The sequence below is a fragment of the Centroberyx affinis genome, unplaced genomic scaffold (assembly GCF_046629955.1).
Source record: "Centroberyx affinis isolate AG114_WGS23_722 - 3 ecotype Tasmania unplaced genomic scaffold, CSIRO-AGI_Caff_v1 ptg003342l_1, whole genome shotgun sequence".
In the NCBI taxonomy this organism is placed as follows: Eukaryota; Metazoa; Chordata; class Actinopteri; order Beryciformes; family Berycidae; genus Centroberyx; species Centroberyx affinis.
This window is the reverse complement of record NW_027281338.1, coordinates 111,550-128,449: the sequence shown is the minus strand read 5'-3', so window position 1 is coordinate 128,449 and position 16,900 is coordinate 111,550. Positions and strand designations below refer to the sequence as shown.

Below are 16,900 nucleotides of genomic sequence, written 5' to 3'. Positions count from 1 at the left end.
CTTTTAATTGCTACCGGAGGAAAGCCGAGCGCGTTGTGAATGGCTGCCGCACAACTCTGAGCTCACCAAATTGCTTCAAGATGTTCCTGAGACCACGAGGCCGAGCAACGGTTTACGAGGGAGAAAAAGGATCCTGCTGCCTCAGGCTTCACCTCTGAACCATGACCTGAAGTGGAGTCACCGCTTTTACCCGACACTCACTGTCATGTCAGGATGCACTGAATCTTAAGCCCAGGGGTTCTAAAACACTCTCCAGTTTTAAAATTCAGTACATTTCACAGGATAAGTTTGGCAATTTTGGACCTATATATAAGTCGTTTCCATCCCTGTAGCTCTTGGACCCACAGACAGTATTGTCTCCAGTCAGCTGTCAGTAAGCTGTCAGCAACAATGAGTCCAAACTGTTGGTCAAAATATCTCCAAAAAATGCCAAACAATTTCAAATGCCAAAATCTTTATTGTCTTGTATTTTTATATCAAAAAATCTATTACTTTTACTTCCCTGGAGAGTATTTTCAGTGGTTACTTCACGGTGCATCAGTAGGTGTACATATAAAATCGAAACAATAATACCATCACAGATTTTTGAACAACCAAAAAAGATATTTGAACACTTTTCCCTCCGTCATGTCCCGCCCAAACATCCCGTTTCAACCAGAAATACATTCACAGAATTACGGAAGCAAAACATCAATGCCATTTCCCTGTGACTTTAAAGCTGCACTAGGAGATATTTCTTTTTTTTATGTAAAAATACATAAAATGAGTGTCCCATCCCCACTAACTGAAATGCTGTAGATTCTCCCCGTTTGTCCAAATTACTAAATTCTGCTGTCACTTTGCTCACTGGTGGGAAATCTTCTGGAAGAGACCGATCCAAACTGAAGAGGGAAAATCCAGAAGTGACTCACCAACGTTAGATCTTCTCCTCTCTCGTCCCTTTGGTTTCCTTTGGTATAAAGCAGCACAGACCGCTTTACTGAGTTCAAACAGTTTTCTAACAGTTACCTGTAGCTGCTACATGGAGCCTCCAAAACTCAAAGTTGCAGCTCTACTTTCTTCACTGGAGTTCAAAATTTTTGCCAGCGTTCAGTATGATGTAAACTCCTAAATATCTGGGTAATATGACTGTCAACTCCAACTGCCATATCGCTCTACAGCTGAACATTATCCTGCATAACAACAAGCATCACAGTATTTCAAATGACAGTGTGTTAAAAACGAGTCATGTACGACGAGTTAATGTTTGTCCCATACTTTTTGTGTGCAATTCACAAACTTTTAAGATCTCTAGAAATTATCAGATTCATTTTCCAGACTTTCATGAACTGCTGAGGAAACTTTTCCAAAGGGGTTTTCCAAAGTCCTGCCGGCCTTTCAGGAAGCCCGGCGTGTCTCTGATCCGATCACGAGAAGCTGAGCTCGGTGAATCCAGCCACAGGCAGCGGCGCTGGGCTCTTCTTCTCCATCTTTAATCCCTGCGGTGTCTTGGGTTTGGCCAGCCGGCTGTGGTGGAGCAGGCTGAAGAACTGGAAGCGCTCTCCCATCTTCCTCGGGTTGGTCAGCAGGTCGAAGCCCCGGATCAGCTGCTGCCTGGTGGACGGGTCCCTGCAGTTCCTCAGCAGAACCTGAGGAATACAGAGAGTCAATCTGCTGGGGATCTAAAGGTTTCTGTTATTGTTCTCTGTGGCCAGCGCCACTCATTGACTTTTTACTCAGTTGTCCGTGAAGCACTTAGCAACACTTTTGCGAAGTGCTAAATTAAGTTTATTATTATTATTTCTCTGACTGGGACACTTGATTAGATTAGATGAGACTTTAATGATCCCTGTGTGGAAACAGGTTGTTGCAGCAGCAGATGAAGGACAGAGCCAAGAAAAATGGGATATAAATAAGAACAGAGCAAATAGGGGATGTTTAATATATGGCAGCCAACAATACTGGAACATATTAAGTAAGGGATAATGTTTAGCGAAACAAGTTAGCTGAGCGTTTGCCAATCATATCACTCCAAAGTCAAGAAGTCCAGTTTATTTTGTTGATTTCTAATCAAATTAAATGGTGACAACTTGTGGCAAAAAGACGTTACTCTTTGTTTACTGCAGAGAAACACAGTGCAGAGAAACAGTGACTGTAACTATGGTTACAGTGCTGCTACAGTGTAGCATGGATGTTAGCAACAGATGTTTCTATGGTTAGAGTTCTGCTGCACTATTTTTGGAGGAAGCATGTAGATTACTTTGGCTTGTAATAAAACAATCATTATCCCTAACATATACGAGTGAAAAAACATGAAAAACTCCAAAATACATGATTGCCAAGCTAAAAAGAAGCCTTTCTTAGTTCCTGAAAAGCCAACATTTTGGATATACCGGACAGTGGCAATATCAACATGCATTACAAAAATAAAAATACAGAGATACATGCACATAACGTAAACAAATCTGAGTTTTTTCACACTGTATGGCCTCAAAAGCTGGCCTTCCAGTTGGGGGACAACTGGACTCACTCACCACTAATTGTGATTAATAATCGTGATCACGATATCTTGTAAAGTAATCAGATTCATCGGTTTAGCCGTGATCCTGCCTATCCAAGCTACCAAAGCGCTCGTTCGTCAAAAGCCCGTCGGCTCCGTTCACCTGCAGCCGAGTGTCGATGCCCATGTTCTTCAGGAAGTTGCTCTGGCTGACGGGACCCAGACAGGCCACGCCCCCTCCGGCCATCCTCCGCAGGTAGCTGAAGTCCACGTCGGCGGTCAGGTCGGCCGAGCCCGGGGAGGCCAGGACGTCGTGGAGCTGGTGACCTTTGAACCCCTGAGGAAGGAGGGAGGGGGGGGGAGCAGAGAGGATAGATGGTTCTGGGTCATCAGTTTCGCTGATGATGCGGTTCTGTATGTGGCTAAGTGGGTGGAGATTGGCATTAACACTGCCAGAGTTAGGGGTAGACCGATATATGGGGCCGATACTGGCATTTTATTAAATATCAGATATCATCCAGTCAGTGTCGTCCACCTCTGATATGATGGAGGTTCCTCCCTGACCACAGCTACAGAAAACTGGAATTTCTTGGATTTTCTTTGATCATTGTTATTTGTCCATTTATTATTCAATAATGTTTTTTGTAAATTAATTCTTCATGTAAAGGCAGCATTGTATCCCAGAGTTCCTCTACCATAAAATAGGTGTGGTGGGTCAGCCTGGCTTAAAGAGCTGCTGACTCTAAAAGAATTTCATTAGTCTGGGTTTCAGTGGAGAGTTTTAGTGTCCCATGATGGCCTGCATGCTGTTTCAGAGAAAATCCTAGAGGAAACGCTGAATATATGGAATTTTTTGGCATTTAAACATCATTAAATTTAAAGATGCTATCGGCATCTATATATTATCCCATTTGATCACCCCCCTGCCCACTTTCAATACAAACATCAGTCAGACCCATCGCTTGTTACTGAGGGGGAACACCAATGAAAATTCCTTTTCTGTTGTTATTCTGCAATTTCCTAAAAATTCCCCAAGATTTTTTTTCCCCCATTCTTTAACAGAAGGTACGAGTTCACAACGAAAATCAAAGAAAATGCAGTGACATGACATCATCAAGTTGTGTTGCATGAGATGTTTGAAATAATTTTTTTAAGGACTAATAGCAATGGGGGAAAAAAAAGGTTCAGGACACCAACTTGATCCGTTCAACATCCCACAATTCACCAGCCACTTTCACTGTTTTACCAGCCAACTAGATGTTTAGAACAGAATAAAGCCCTACAAAGGAAAACTGCAATATCTACTTTTTCTATGTTATTAAAGCCAAAGGTCAAGACTTAGATTTCATATCAACAAAAGTTATACCATTAAATACTATAAAAAAACCCATAAAATATTCACCCTCTGCTTTCAATGTCACATTTGTCAGGAAAGGAGATGAATTTTGAAGTTGTGTCACAACTTTTTTTGTCAAACTGACATGGTTGGTAAATCTTGGTCATACAATTTTTATTCACTTATATATTCTATCTATTCCCCTGTGATGTCGGCTTTGAAATATGAGACTTCTCTGGTTGTGGGGGATGGGGAAGATAATTTTCATTTTTTTTTATATGATGTAAGAAATGGAAAGAAAACTAATTAAATTTGGTCACAAAAGTGTCAGGACTTCCCAACTTACTGCTCTACGGTTTTGTAAGGCAGAATAAGGCTTCAAATGTTGCAAGTTGGTTACCTGTAGAATAGGCTAACTTACCTGAAAAATAAAATAATAAAATTTATCACAATTTATTTCTTATGATAAAGCCCCAGTCACTTTTATATTGTTTTCACTTGCTTAGATAATATTGAAGGGATCAAGCTGCTGTTCTGAACCATTTTTCCCTCCATTGCTATTAGCTTTAGTTCCCTGGACTGAGCAATCCTTCAGCGGGCCTTTTGGAATAATTAAATTTACTGTGTGGTTAAAGCACCATCAGATCACTACGATTTTATGGACATTTCATATCCACATACTTATATTTAGCATGTAGAATTCTGCCAAAAAAAGTCTAAACATATCATATAACTTTGGAAATACAGTTGTGGGAAAATGACTGTCCATAAAATTTACTTGCAAGCATCTCAGGCAATTCAGAATGGATAACAATCACTGAAAAAAAAATCTTAGGAAATTTCAAGAAAATGTTTAGTGGAATTCGTCTTCATGTGGAGGCGGAGCGGAGGAAGAGGAGCGCTGGCTGGTCGGACCGTTTCCCCCCCGCCCCCCCGCCCCCCCGCCCCCCCGGCAGCAGAGGCCAAACGACGCTTCGCCTGCTTCCTACATCTGTTTCCTTCAACTATACTGCTGCTGCTAACCACTTTACCCCACACACACACACACACACACACACACACACACACACACACACACACACACACACACACAGGGAGTGTGGTATAGGATACATACTCAAAATGGACTCTAGCTGTTCTTATGTGAGGTAAACATGTGTTTCACATATGAACGGTTTCATTCCAAAATACTGTGCATCCATTTTGAAAAAAATAAAAAGGAGCTACCTGATGTTTGTTGCTTAATATTTAAAATCAGATTATCATTCTCTTACCTCCAGAAGTTCAAAAATACTCAAAGATCAGAGTATTTTTGAAATAGTGTATATTTTTTATAAGTATTTTCTTTTATAAGTAAAGGGTTCCAAAAGTTCAATCATACTCAATAATCAGTTTTACTTTCATGTGTTTGTATTTTTCAAATAGTGTATATCCCATTTTAAAATGAAACCAGTCATATTTTCAAACTGTTTAAGTTCTGTTTACATGTGTGATACTGTTCTGGACATGAAGTAATCTGCTAAATCACTTCAAAACACACACTGACTGGCTGATTTTAATTTTTTTTTAATAAAAGCCCGACATCAGCCCCAGATATCAGTCTAGCCCTCGTTTCATACTCTGAATGTGTCCGTCTTGGTTCCATCGTGGCCGTAGTCGGCGATCAACGCCGCGCCGCCGTCCTCCGCGATCCGATTGGCCAGCTGCTGGACGATGACCCCTCCCTCTGGACACACCTCCACGTGAACGCGCTTTTCATCTGCCTGAGGGACACACACACCCACACACACACACATACACACACACAGAGGTTGTGGGTGGAGAAATTGGTCTCTCTCCTCTTCCCCGATGGATCTCTCCCTGTGTGATTGTTGAACGTCTCTCGGTGCAAAATGGCGGCTCTAGAAAGAAGCCCTCGCTCTTTGATTCTGAGGGACTGACACCAAAACCTGACGTTTACCGCTGAGGTTTTACATCCTGAAACATTTTCTCATATCAAACTCCACTGGAGCTGCTGGAAACATCTGGAGGTGACGTCACCTCGTCTACGATTGGCCGGTTATCCACCAAGAAGAAAAACATAACAAACTACTGAATAGAGCCAGGAATGAAAAGTACATCACCAATAGCCGTTTTGTTAACAGTTTTCCAAGTATTATAGGTGGATTTTTTCCTTTAGAATAGACTGAATCATCTAGTATATTTTCAGAGAATTTGAGTGACATACAGCACTTTGCCTTCTGCTTCCCTTGCCTGACAGTCACAGTTTACGCTCCTTTTTCGTTACCACATCACTGCTGCTTGAAACCAGCTCAAAACCCCATTGTACGAATTCAAAAATAATAGCCAGCCTCCGTGAGAGAATAATCATTATTTTCCTAACTCCTGAGAAACTCACTTTTTACAGTTTCGTGGTTCGCTTCCGACGGCGGCTCTGCGGACAGCAGCTCCGGCCGTTAAACAGGATTTAAAAAGCTGGGAGCTTCAGCCACACTAGCTGATGATGTCAGGCGCTTGGCAGGACGTTCAAAGTGTCTGAACGCAGCCGGAGAGGCCAAATCAAACAGGCGGGTAATGTATAGACGGTATATAAACGTGGGCAATAAAAGCCAGATGGGGCGCAGACGTTCAGAGATGAGGGAGAGCGGCTATAAAACATCTTTCTAGAGTATATTAGAGGAGTTCATTTCCACAACGCTGTATATCCATTTTGACGGGAAAAAACATGAACTTAAATCCATCATTCAGTACTTTAATCAGCAATACTGAAACATTTCATTTAATTTAGATTTGCCTGCTGTTGCCGAAAATAGTCAAAATGTTTGATATAAGATGCCAGAAGTTCAATAATTTTCCTCAAACTCAAGTCAGAGACTAATAATCCGATCACAATATCAATCAAACCTATCATTTTAGTCATAACCCTGATTGTACTTAGTATGTTGTGAATTTGAGTCTGACTTACAACCTTAATCATATACCATCTTCTCTCTCTCCACTGCACACTGTCTAGCAAAGCAGAAAATCCTTAAAAAGTTAAAATGATCCAACACTAGATCTGGCAATGCAATGCAATGTTTTTCATCCTTTTAAGGCGGTGTGGTTACAGCTAAAATGATAACCCCAACTATTTTGGTAGATACTGTGCTCATGGTTATAAATCACAATTATTAGTCTTGATGATTTGTGAAACAAGAATATTTATTGCACTTTTCACATCTTAAATCAACATTTTGACAGCTTGACTAACTTCTCACCACTCAACAGAATGTCACAAATCTACAATTATTAATTGTGAAAATCAAAATGCTGATATACAGTTCTAAACAGATAATTTTGCAGCCCTACATCCTTTTAAAAAACGGGCATAAAATGGTTAATATCTTTAGTTTCTATGGAGCCTGACAGGTGACATCGGAAAAACTGTTTTTTACTATGTGGCCATAAAGTGTGTGTATGATTTAGTTTTAGCCTGAAGGTTTTAGTAGAGCACATGTTCAACACAACAGGTGACAGAAGACATATTATCACCCAACACCTTGGAGCTGATTAGTTATGAATTCAGTGATTTGCATACTTTATACAGTGAATGAGCCCATGATTTTTCAAGAGGGGAATCAAGTGTCTCTTGCTCAGTCTGGTTCTCTGTCTGATGATAAGCGACTCCAATATTTTGTGGTTATTTCAGTCCAGGGTAAAAAACTAAATGAATGAATTGCAATATCTCAACCTCCATCTCTACCATCAGAGAATGGTAGCGATGTTACTCTCAAAATCCTTTTTATTGTTTTAAACCGAAGCCAGGCTTTACCTAAACCACGACCAGACCCTAGGATCCGAGACCCGACCCAGGACCCGTACGGGTTCAGGTCCATGTTTTATTATGGTCAATCGGGTCCGGGTCGGGTCCCATTCAATTACCGCAGGTCCCGGGTCTGTTTATCATTATGTGTAATATCCGAGTGGATCCGAGAAGACCTGTGATGAGCGCTGATCACGTGACGCCAGGAGTTCGGTCCTCCTCATTTGAAGAGCCATACGTGATATTATAGACCAATTTATCACCACAGGAACGCAAAACTGACCAATAGAAACAATGTACTGCAACTATTGTTTTAATCATCCATTTAACATGCAATGTAATTTCCTTGTCACTTAGCCTATTGTAGCTACGTAGCTGCTAGATTCCATTATGGAGTCTCACTGTCATCTACAGGACAAACTGTAGAACGACACAACTTGGCAAGTCTTTCTGTTATTTTGATCTCCTTTTATTAGGCACCATATGTTGTATCCAACATGATAAAAGTTTTTAGCAGTAGAACGGCATTTTTAGCAGCAATTTTAATTACCGGGTTTGTCGGGTCCATAAAATTGGGTCTCTCTTCTCTTGGACATGCACCGGGTCGGGTCTGTAATATCTCGGGCAAAAACGGGTCGGTATATATATTTTTTACAAATTATCGGGTCCAATCGGATCTTGGAACGAATTTCTCAGGTCCTTTAGGGTTCGGGTCCGTCATTTTGGACCAGTGAAGACCTCTAGACCAGACTTTATCTAACCGTGACCAGGCTTTACCTAAACCATGACCAGGCTTTAGTCATTTGTGCACACACTTTACTCAATCGTGGCCATGCATTAAAGGATAAGGCTGGTGTTTTTTAATGTATTGCTTACCATCAACAAACCCTATGAAAATAACAACATCAACAATGCGTTTGCTCTACTCCCGTTACTTTCTGACTTCCCACGTACCGTTTTTAGCCTTCAACCCGGAAGTCATTGGCTCCAACTGTAAGCTAAAAACCTTGAAATTCAGCTCACAAAGACATAGTTTACATTTTAAAAATTGCTAACTGTTACCATGAAAAGTCAGGCTGTTGTAGTTATTACCAAATCAAATTCAAATGGGAACAAATTCTTCATTACGCCAGGGACTATTTTCCGTGCTACGGAACTACTTTCCTGAGATGGAAAACATCTTTACGGTCGGCTTATTAAGTTGTTTGAGGAAAAAGTGGTCCGGCCCGGTGCATCGTGATGATGAAATATGCTGCAGAGCAGCAGCATGGCTCTGTGACGGGTTTTTAATCGTTTTTTAATACAATGGAGTTCTATGGCTGCTGGGACATGGCTGCATTGGGCACCGGCTACATGGACGAGACTTGGTGGCAAAACCAAATCATTGCTGATTTTGTTATTTTCATAGGATTTGTTGACAGTAAGAAATGCATTAAAAAACACCAGCCTTATCCTTTAAAAATGTTTTTTTCCCCAGCGTCACCTGGCAGGATCTGTAGGTTTCTGACCTGTATGAGCGTGGAGGAGGCCAGCGTGGGAGACGGCAGCAGGACGAACCTCAGCTGGTCCGGCTTCTCTGGGTCGATATCCACCACCACTTCCCTCCAGCCCTTCTCCGTTCTCTGCCCGGACCGAACCGACACAAACCAACACAAACCGACACAGCCTCAGACCAGCAGGAAACAGCACAGACATGATCAGTCCCTCCAGATTTCCACAGACAAATCAATGAACCTCTGCTGCACTGCAAAATAATAGTTAAGTCACAGAACGGTGCTGGAAAACGGTCAAAAATGTGGTGCAGTTGTGCATCACCGCCTCTAGGTGTCACCGAAGGATCGCTGAGTCTTCACTCCGTCCCAGTCTGAGTTCCCAGGATGCTTTTCACCACCCGCATACAGCACAGAGCCAGAGTTATAGATTTGGATTTTCCATTACATTTTACTTTTATATAGTTTTCAACTTTTATTTCAATTTCAGTTTAGTTTTAGCTAGTTTTCAGTGTGGCTTTGGTAGTTTTAGTTTATATTTTTCACAAATGTTTAGTTTTAATTGTGTTTTTATTTAGTTTCAGTTCCAGTTTTAGTATTTTTGTTAGGGGTGATATTTTAAAGTATAATGATAGAATGTTTGCAGCAGTAGTGTACAAGCAATGAAAAGAAACACAACAAAAAAATAAACAGAACAGACATTTTCAAGTGTGATCACTTATATCGATGTGATTTCAAAAAAGCCACATGTTTAGATTCAAATCTCCAACATCACTCTGAAATGCCAGGTGTAACCACGGCCTCTGATCGATCAGACCGCTTGGCTGAAACTATTCCTTCCTTGTATCATATTTGTCAAAACATTTCCATAATCTTGTTGTCAAAACGTACCTGGAATTTGTGGATCGGCAGAGCGTCGAAGAACTCGTGAGCCAGATAGATGCTGAATCCTGGGAGGCGGAGAAAAACAAACTATCAGATAATTAGCCAATAGTACAATTGGAACATTGGTAAAATTTCAAAGTTGGGAATACAACTTTTACTTTCTTTTATGTATTAGGCAGCCATAAACTAATCTAATTCTAATTCTAATGTGTAGTAGCAGCAGCAGTAGCAGCAGCAATAGTAGTAGTATTAGCAGTAGCAGAAGTAGCAGTAGTAGTCGCAGTAGTAACAGCAATAGTAGTAGTAGTAGTAGTGGCAGCAGCAGTAGAAGTAGCAGTAGTAGAAGCAATAGTAGTAGCATTAGTATTATTAGTAGTAGTAGTAGCAGCAGTAGTAGAGGTAGTAGTAGTATAAGTAGCAGTAGTAGCGGCAATGATGGTGGTAGTAGTAGTAGTAGTAGTAGCAGCAGCAGCAACATTAGTATTAGTAGTATTAGTAGTATTCATAGTAGTAGTAGTATTCCTAGTAGTAGCAGTATCCTGGATTTCAGTGGAGAGTTTTAGTGTCCCATGATCGGTCTAAATGGTCAAATTCAAAAATAATGAATATCAGCAGAAAATAAGAACTACCAGCAGCTTCGTCTCTCCGGAGCTGTCATGGCGGGACGGCGGCTGTGTACCTGTGGGGACGTCGTCTATGCGGCGGTACCAGCTGACCGGCAGGCCGCCGCTGGTTTCGCCGCGCCGGTAAACCGGTTCGTCCTCGCTGTCCGCCTCCTGGTTCTGGTTTCCGGTCAGACGCTCCGCCTGGATCCGGCTCAGCGCTGGACTCACCTCGACCAGGTGGAGCGACACCGACGCCCCGCCCAGGGCAGCCCGCAGCTGGCTGAACACCTGGAGAAACCACACACACACACACGCACACACACACACACACACGAACACACACACACACACACACACACACACACACGTCATTAAAGGCCTTACTTAGGCTGCGAAACATTCATCGTCTTTTGAGACACTTCTTAAAACTCACTTTTACACATTTGCTTTTAAGTAATGATTTTTTATTAATTGGTTTTGACCTCCTTTAACGTTTTACTTTTCTTGCTTTGCTTTTATGAGTTACAATAAGATAAGATGGAACTTTAATGGTGCAAAGTGCAAATTTTTATTCTAATTAGGTTTAGTAACGTGTACACACATTCATCTCTCTCTCTCTCTCTCCCTCTCTCTCTCTCTAATAGCTCCCTCTACTGGTGATCGATTAAATTGACAGAAATATCACTCCACAAGCTGAACAGGATGAACCTGGTAAATACAGAACTTAATTTCTCCAGACCTTATACTGTTATTTGTTATATTAACTTATTGCACTATTGCAGAATTTCCCTCATTGCTAAATCCAGGATCCCACTGTGGTCCTGATGTAAAATTCCTTGACTTTTCCATTATTTTCCATAACTGGGACCAGGCGGTTCCATCTCCCAAAAACTGTTCTTCCTTCCTAGTTTTTTTGTTCAAGTTGTTTTTCAGTCTGGTTTCCACTCCAGTTGGGCTGAAAACCATCTGATGCAACGAATGTGTGAAAGAAGTTGCAAAACACATTCTGCCTTATTGTAAAATTCCCCTGAAATTCCCTGACTTCCCCAGAGAATTTATGAAATTCCCTGACTCTCCCCGTCTGGAATAGACTGTTCCATGATTATTCCAGTGATTTTCCAGAACCGGTGGGAAAGCCTGTTGTGTTTTTTCCGGCGGTACGCACTCTGAGGACGTCGCTGGCCAGGGAGCCTTTTCCAGGTCCGAACTCCACCAGCTGCAGCCGACTGGGACGTCCTGCTCCCATCCACTCACTAACACACCAGACCCCGACCAGCTGCAGACAGGAGACACATACAGATCGAAACAAACGACAACAAACAGAAAGAAGACGGTCTGCAGGCCGCCACAACGTCTCTGCATAGAGAGCTGAAATTAGGGCTGAGCGATATGATTGAAATCAGTATCACAATAATCACAGGGATTTTTTTTGATATCGATATCAATGAAATCACGTGTTAAATAATCAAATTAATGTTCATCCCATAAAACCGAATGGTAATGTTAGGTGTGATGTCAAACAAAACTGCCATTTTCAAATAATATTAATCCGTGTGTCATTTGTTCTTTTCATATTCAGTTGAGAATCCAAAATTGGAAAATGAAAAAATGATTTGTTATTTAATTATTCGTTTATGAATCTGATACCAAAAAACAAATAACGGTTTGTTTTTCGTACTTTTGATTTTATGCTCAAGTCAAAAATAGGAAATGAAAAAACGGGCCACAGGCCAAACTTGATTTTGATATTTAATTTGTTCGATTTGTGTGAAGTTATCGTTTCGTTAGCTTGATTCAGTTTTTCTAGCCTTGACGATCAATCATGGAGAGTTTCATCTTGTTCAGAGGAGCTAAACGCTTAAACTGTCAAGGAAGACGACATGACAACCGAAAAAATCAGCAGGATCTTCCAGGTATTGTAGTTTTGTCTAAAAATACATCATATTTATTCTGTAAAATTGCAGATGTACGTTATTTTCACACTTAGCTGTTGGTGAATTTGCTGCGAGCTTATCAAGTGCAACACACGAAACACGAAGCACAAATCGGACAGATTAAATATCAAAATCAAGTTCGGCCCGTGGCCTGTTTTTTCATTTCCTATTTTTGATCTGAGCATAAAATTGAAAGTACAAAAAACAAACCGTTGTTTGTTTTTTGGAATCAGATTCATAAACGAATAACGAAATAACTAATTGTTTTGTAATTTTCCGATTTTGGATTCTCAATTGAATATGAAAAGAACAAATGATACACAGATTAATATTCCTTAAAATGTTTCATACATCATTTAGTCCGTTTTTAAATACAATTTGCATGTTATCATCAGTTCAGACAGCAGAATTGTGTGTCACAGAATCCCAAATCATCATATCATTCCACTGAAAGACCATAAAGGATAACACTGAATTATCGCCCAGCCCTAGCTGAAATGTGCCAAGCTTGTTTTGCAGTGTCTCTGCTTCCAGAAGTAAAACAGAGCTGACAGTGGTAGTAGACAGTCTGTGATATCGTATTGAATCACAGACTGATGAGATCTAACAGTAGAAGTGGATCAGAGGGAGTTTTCCTTCAAGGTGGAATTCCAGTTTTCGTCACCTCACCTCTCCAAAGATCTGACTGATTTCTGGTGACGTGATGAAATCTCCCTCCGGTCCCAGCATGTTGTTCCTCACATAATAACCCTGAGAGACAAAACACAAACACAAAATATATAACATAATGACACAAACTTTGATGAACTCAGCTAACAGCAGAGTGTCTGCAACTTTTATCACGTTACATCTAAGAGTTTTTACAGGACATCTGCAGGATTCACAAAGCCAAATTTAAGAGTTGTGCTACCTGGAATTGCGTTTAACACCAATTTAAAAACCAAAATAAAGAAGCAAAGCTTTCAAGAAACAGTCCGTTTCTGACTGAGCACAGCTAATGAAACTATAAACAGGCAGAATAAGAAAAATGACAACTGGAAATGAATCGTTAAGGGTCATGAAGTCCAACCGTGTTTAGTGAAGCAGATTGATCTACGAACTCTGGATTCTGGATTCATTGAAGAAACCTGACATTACATGGAGAATCAATAAGACCTCTAATAACTGGATTTAAGACATTTTAATACTTTTGAAGACCGTAAATTTAGATCCTGTATTTCAAGACTTTTTCAAACTTTTGGAGACCTTTTTAATGCCAGTTAATATGACTTATAAAAGCAAAGAAACTAACCTCTAAAGCAACTATTCAACTGCATCCAGGCCTGTACCAGATGTAGGTGAGTGGTACTTACCGTCACAGGGTTGGTGAGCACCTCTCTCATGTACTCTGCTACAGGAATGGGACCTGTGGCTTTTATTTTGGAGGTGAGATGTCGCAGCATGGAGGCTCGGGGCTTTTCCTCCTCTGGTGAAGAGCTGCAGGAAAACCTGGACTGTGCTGCTCTCCATCTCACTGGGAAGACAGATATGAAAAGACCAGAGGTGTGACCAAGTCAGCTTAAGTCAAGTCCCAAGTCTAAATGTAGATTACCAAATCAAGTCCAAGTCAAGTCCAACTCATTAATGTCAAGTCTCAAGTCTAAATGTAGAACAGCAAGTCAAGTCAGAACAAATCAAGAGTCCAGTATCAATTTAATATCTTAAAGAAAACTAAATATCTAGGACTTTTCAATGCAATATGGTTTTAATAGGATAAAAATTTGGTAAGAGCATCATGAGTTTGATTTCTATAATCAGTTTCAACTTCAATAAATTCAATCATTCCATACAAATTCAGAAAACAGAATTTAAATTCAGTCGTCTGCTGGAACAAATCTCATCACTTTCAATCTAAGTCATTTACACAAACACAAGATCTCAAGTCAAGACTTTAGAAACCTTTTCAGGTCATCAGAGTACAAGTCAAGGCCCAAGTCACCAGAACCCAAGTCAAGTCTTCTCTTCATGCATCAAGTCGAGTCTCAAGATATTCAGATTGTGACTCTGGAAAACAGTATTTACTCCCAGCATTTAAGAAGAGTTAAAAGTGACTAGCATAACCACCAGTGTCACATGAAAACCTTGCATCACCCAAATAAATATGTTTTTTTGGGGTGAGAAATCAAGACCAATGGCCATGTTTATAGGTTAAAAAATTAGAAATCCACCATTTGAAAAAAGTTACACCTTCTCTCACAAAATGGTTGATAGAACAGCATTAAAATAATCTGATGGACTTTGTAAAGGATAAGATACGATATGACACTTTATGTTTAATTCCTGTGGGGAAATGAGGTTGTGCAAAAGCAATAGGGAGAAGACAAGTAGACTATAAGCAATAAAGTAGCAATTTAAAAAATAAGCCATAAAGCAGTGGAAGATTCATAAAACATCAATGCAATGAAATAAAATGTAAACAATGTGTGAATCATGTGAAAATGTGCACTGTATTCACATGAACAAGTCTGCAGAAGGGCTTATTATGTACAAAGTATGTAACTAAAGTCCAAGGCTCCCACACATTTTACATTTTAAAATTGCATACTTTTCAAGACCTTAACTTTAGATGATGCAGACTTATCACTCATTATTTAATATGTCTATATAGTATAGACCAGTGATTCTCAACCTTTTTCATATCAAGGACCCTCATTTAGTCCACATTTGGGCCTCGGACCCCCATTTGATGAGATTTTGTGTCTCGGACCCAAATATGCGAATATTTTTACTGCTAGATATGATTTTGTCCAGAATTCCATGACTATCTGTATTGTAGGTAGAGAGAAACAGAGAAACTGTGACACAACAGTCATTCTTCTACATTTTCTAATTGCATTAACTTCTTGTAAATTAAATAATGGTGAAGTTTAACAATTCATCAATTTGCCTGGGGACCCCCTGGAACCCCCTCGACGACCTCTGGTGGTCCCCGGACCCCACGTTGAGAAACACTGGCATAGACTACATAGGCTGATAATATTACCAGAGTGATGGTGAGTTTCCAGACTTTTTTCCAAACCTCCTAAGTATTTTTTGTGTTTTTATTTTTCATACTTTTTAAGATATGGAACATTTTCGAAATCATTTTGCATATATTCCCATAAAATAAAAACACATTTAAAGACTGGACAATTCTCTCAATTTCAGAGGCATTGAGTGACACACATCAGGTAAATAATTTTGGTCTAAATAGAAAAGTTATAGCCTATGAAATTTTGAAACACAATTCCTCTAGTAAACACTTCATAGTAAGCATTTACCAACCACATTTTAACTCCTCTTACCTGATGATAATGCAGTAACAGGGTGAATAACGGCTCTGTTGATAAAATACAGTGTTTTCAAAGCAAAAGCTCTCATTCTGCTCTGCTGTGTATATTTCCTACGCACCGCTCGAAAATGCTAATATCACTTGGCTTGGCTGCATCACTTCCCAAGAGAACTGTCATTAAAATTTAACTTCATTTAAGTTCAGTAGGGGACCAACTTTCTGCTCAACTCACTGCCAGGACTAGCCGGCTAGTGGCTAGCTGTCAGAGTTAGCTAGCGGCTAGCATTAGCTAACTACATTACAATGAACAACAAACAAATAGGTTAACGTTAACGACAACAAGCAGACCGAGCCGGAGAGTATTTGTTAGCTTTCGACACTACATTCAGATAAATATATACATTCATTCGTGTATTTCTGACTTTAACGGCAATTAAGAGCGAAATGCTAACGCTAACAGCATCAAGAACACTCAAGGTAAGGTCTGGTGTCAAGCTAGCCACAATAAAATACATTGCATCCGGCAAAACTTTCAAAATAAAACACTTTTTTTGACAAACGTTGCAATGTACAAGGGTGGAAGTAAGTCACTAATTACATTTAGTCAGGTTACTGTAATTGAGTAGCTTGTTTGTGTACTTGTAATGTTTGAGTATTTTTAAAGTCGGTAATCTTACTTACTTTTTACTAAAGTAGTGAAGTAGGCTATTGTAGCCTACTTTTTAAATCACATCCAATGCAGACTACTACAGATTTTGTGTTTCTCCATCAGCAACAGAAACTTGTGGAGCCATTGACAGTGCGAAGAGTAATCTGGTTTTCCTTTGTTTTGTAACTTCCAAATTTTCCAATTAAAATCACATGGTATTATACATTCTTTCATCCTTTCAATTTCATTTTTAAGTGTGACAAAGCTCCGCCCCTTGCTTAACCTGAGACAAACGAGGAAACAGGCTGTCATTCTACTACTCCTCACTAACAAGACACACACACACACACACCGAGAGACAGACGATAAGATTCACCTTTAAACCAAAGCCACGACTTCCACTGAGGGAG

General features: G+C 40.1%; 1 protein-coding gene across 1 annotated transcript; it reads right to left on the bottom strand.

Annotated features, from left to right (window-relative positions):
* ndufaf7 (NADH:ubiquinone oxidoreductase complex assembly factor 7) lies at positions 1-16,310 on the bottom strand. The gene is made up of 10 exons (XM_071538740.1): positions 15,855-16,310; positions 13,884-14,044; positions 13,201-13,281; positions 11,763-11,873; positions 10,672-10,885; positions 9,999-10,057; positions 9,126-9,239; positions 5,435-5,578; positions 2,643-2,816; positions 1-1,628 (listed from the first exon to the last, which is right to left on the bottom strand). Exons 1-10 carry the CDS (start codon positions 15,928-15,930, stop codon positions 1,407-1,409), a joined length of 1,356 nt encoding a protein of 451 aa, XP_071394841.1. The 5' UTR covers positions 15,931-16,310; the 3' UTR covers positions 1-1,406.
* Positions 16,311-16,900: the final 590 nt, after the last annotated feature.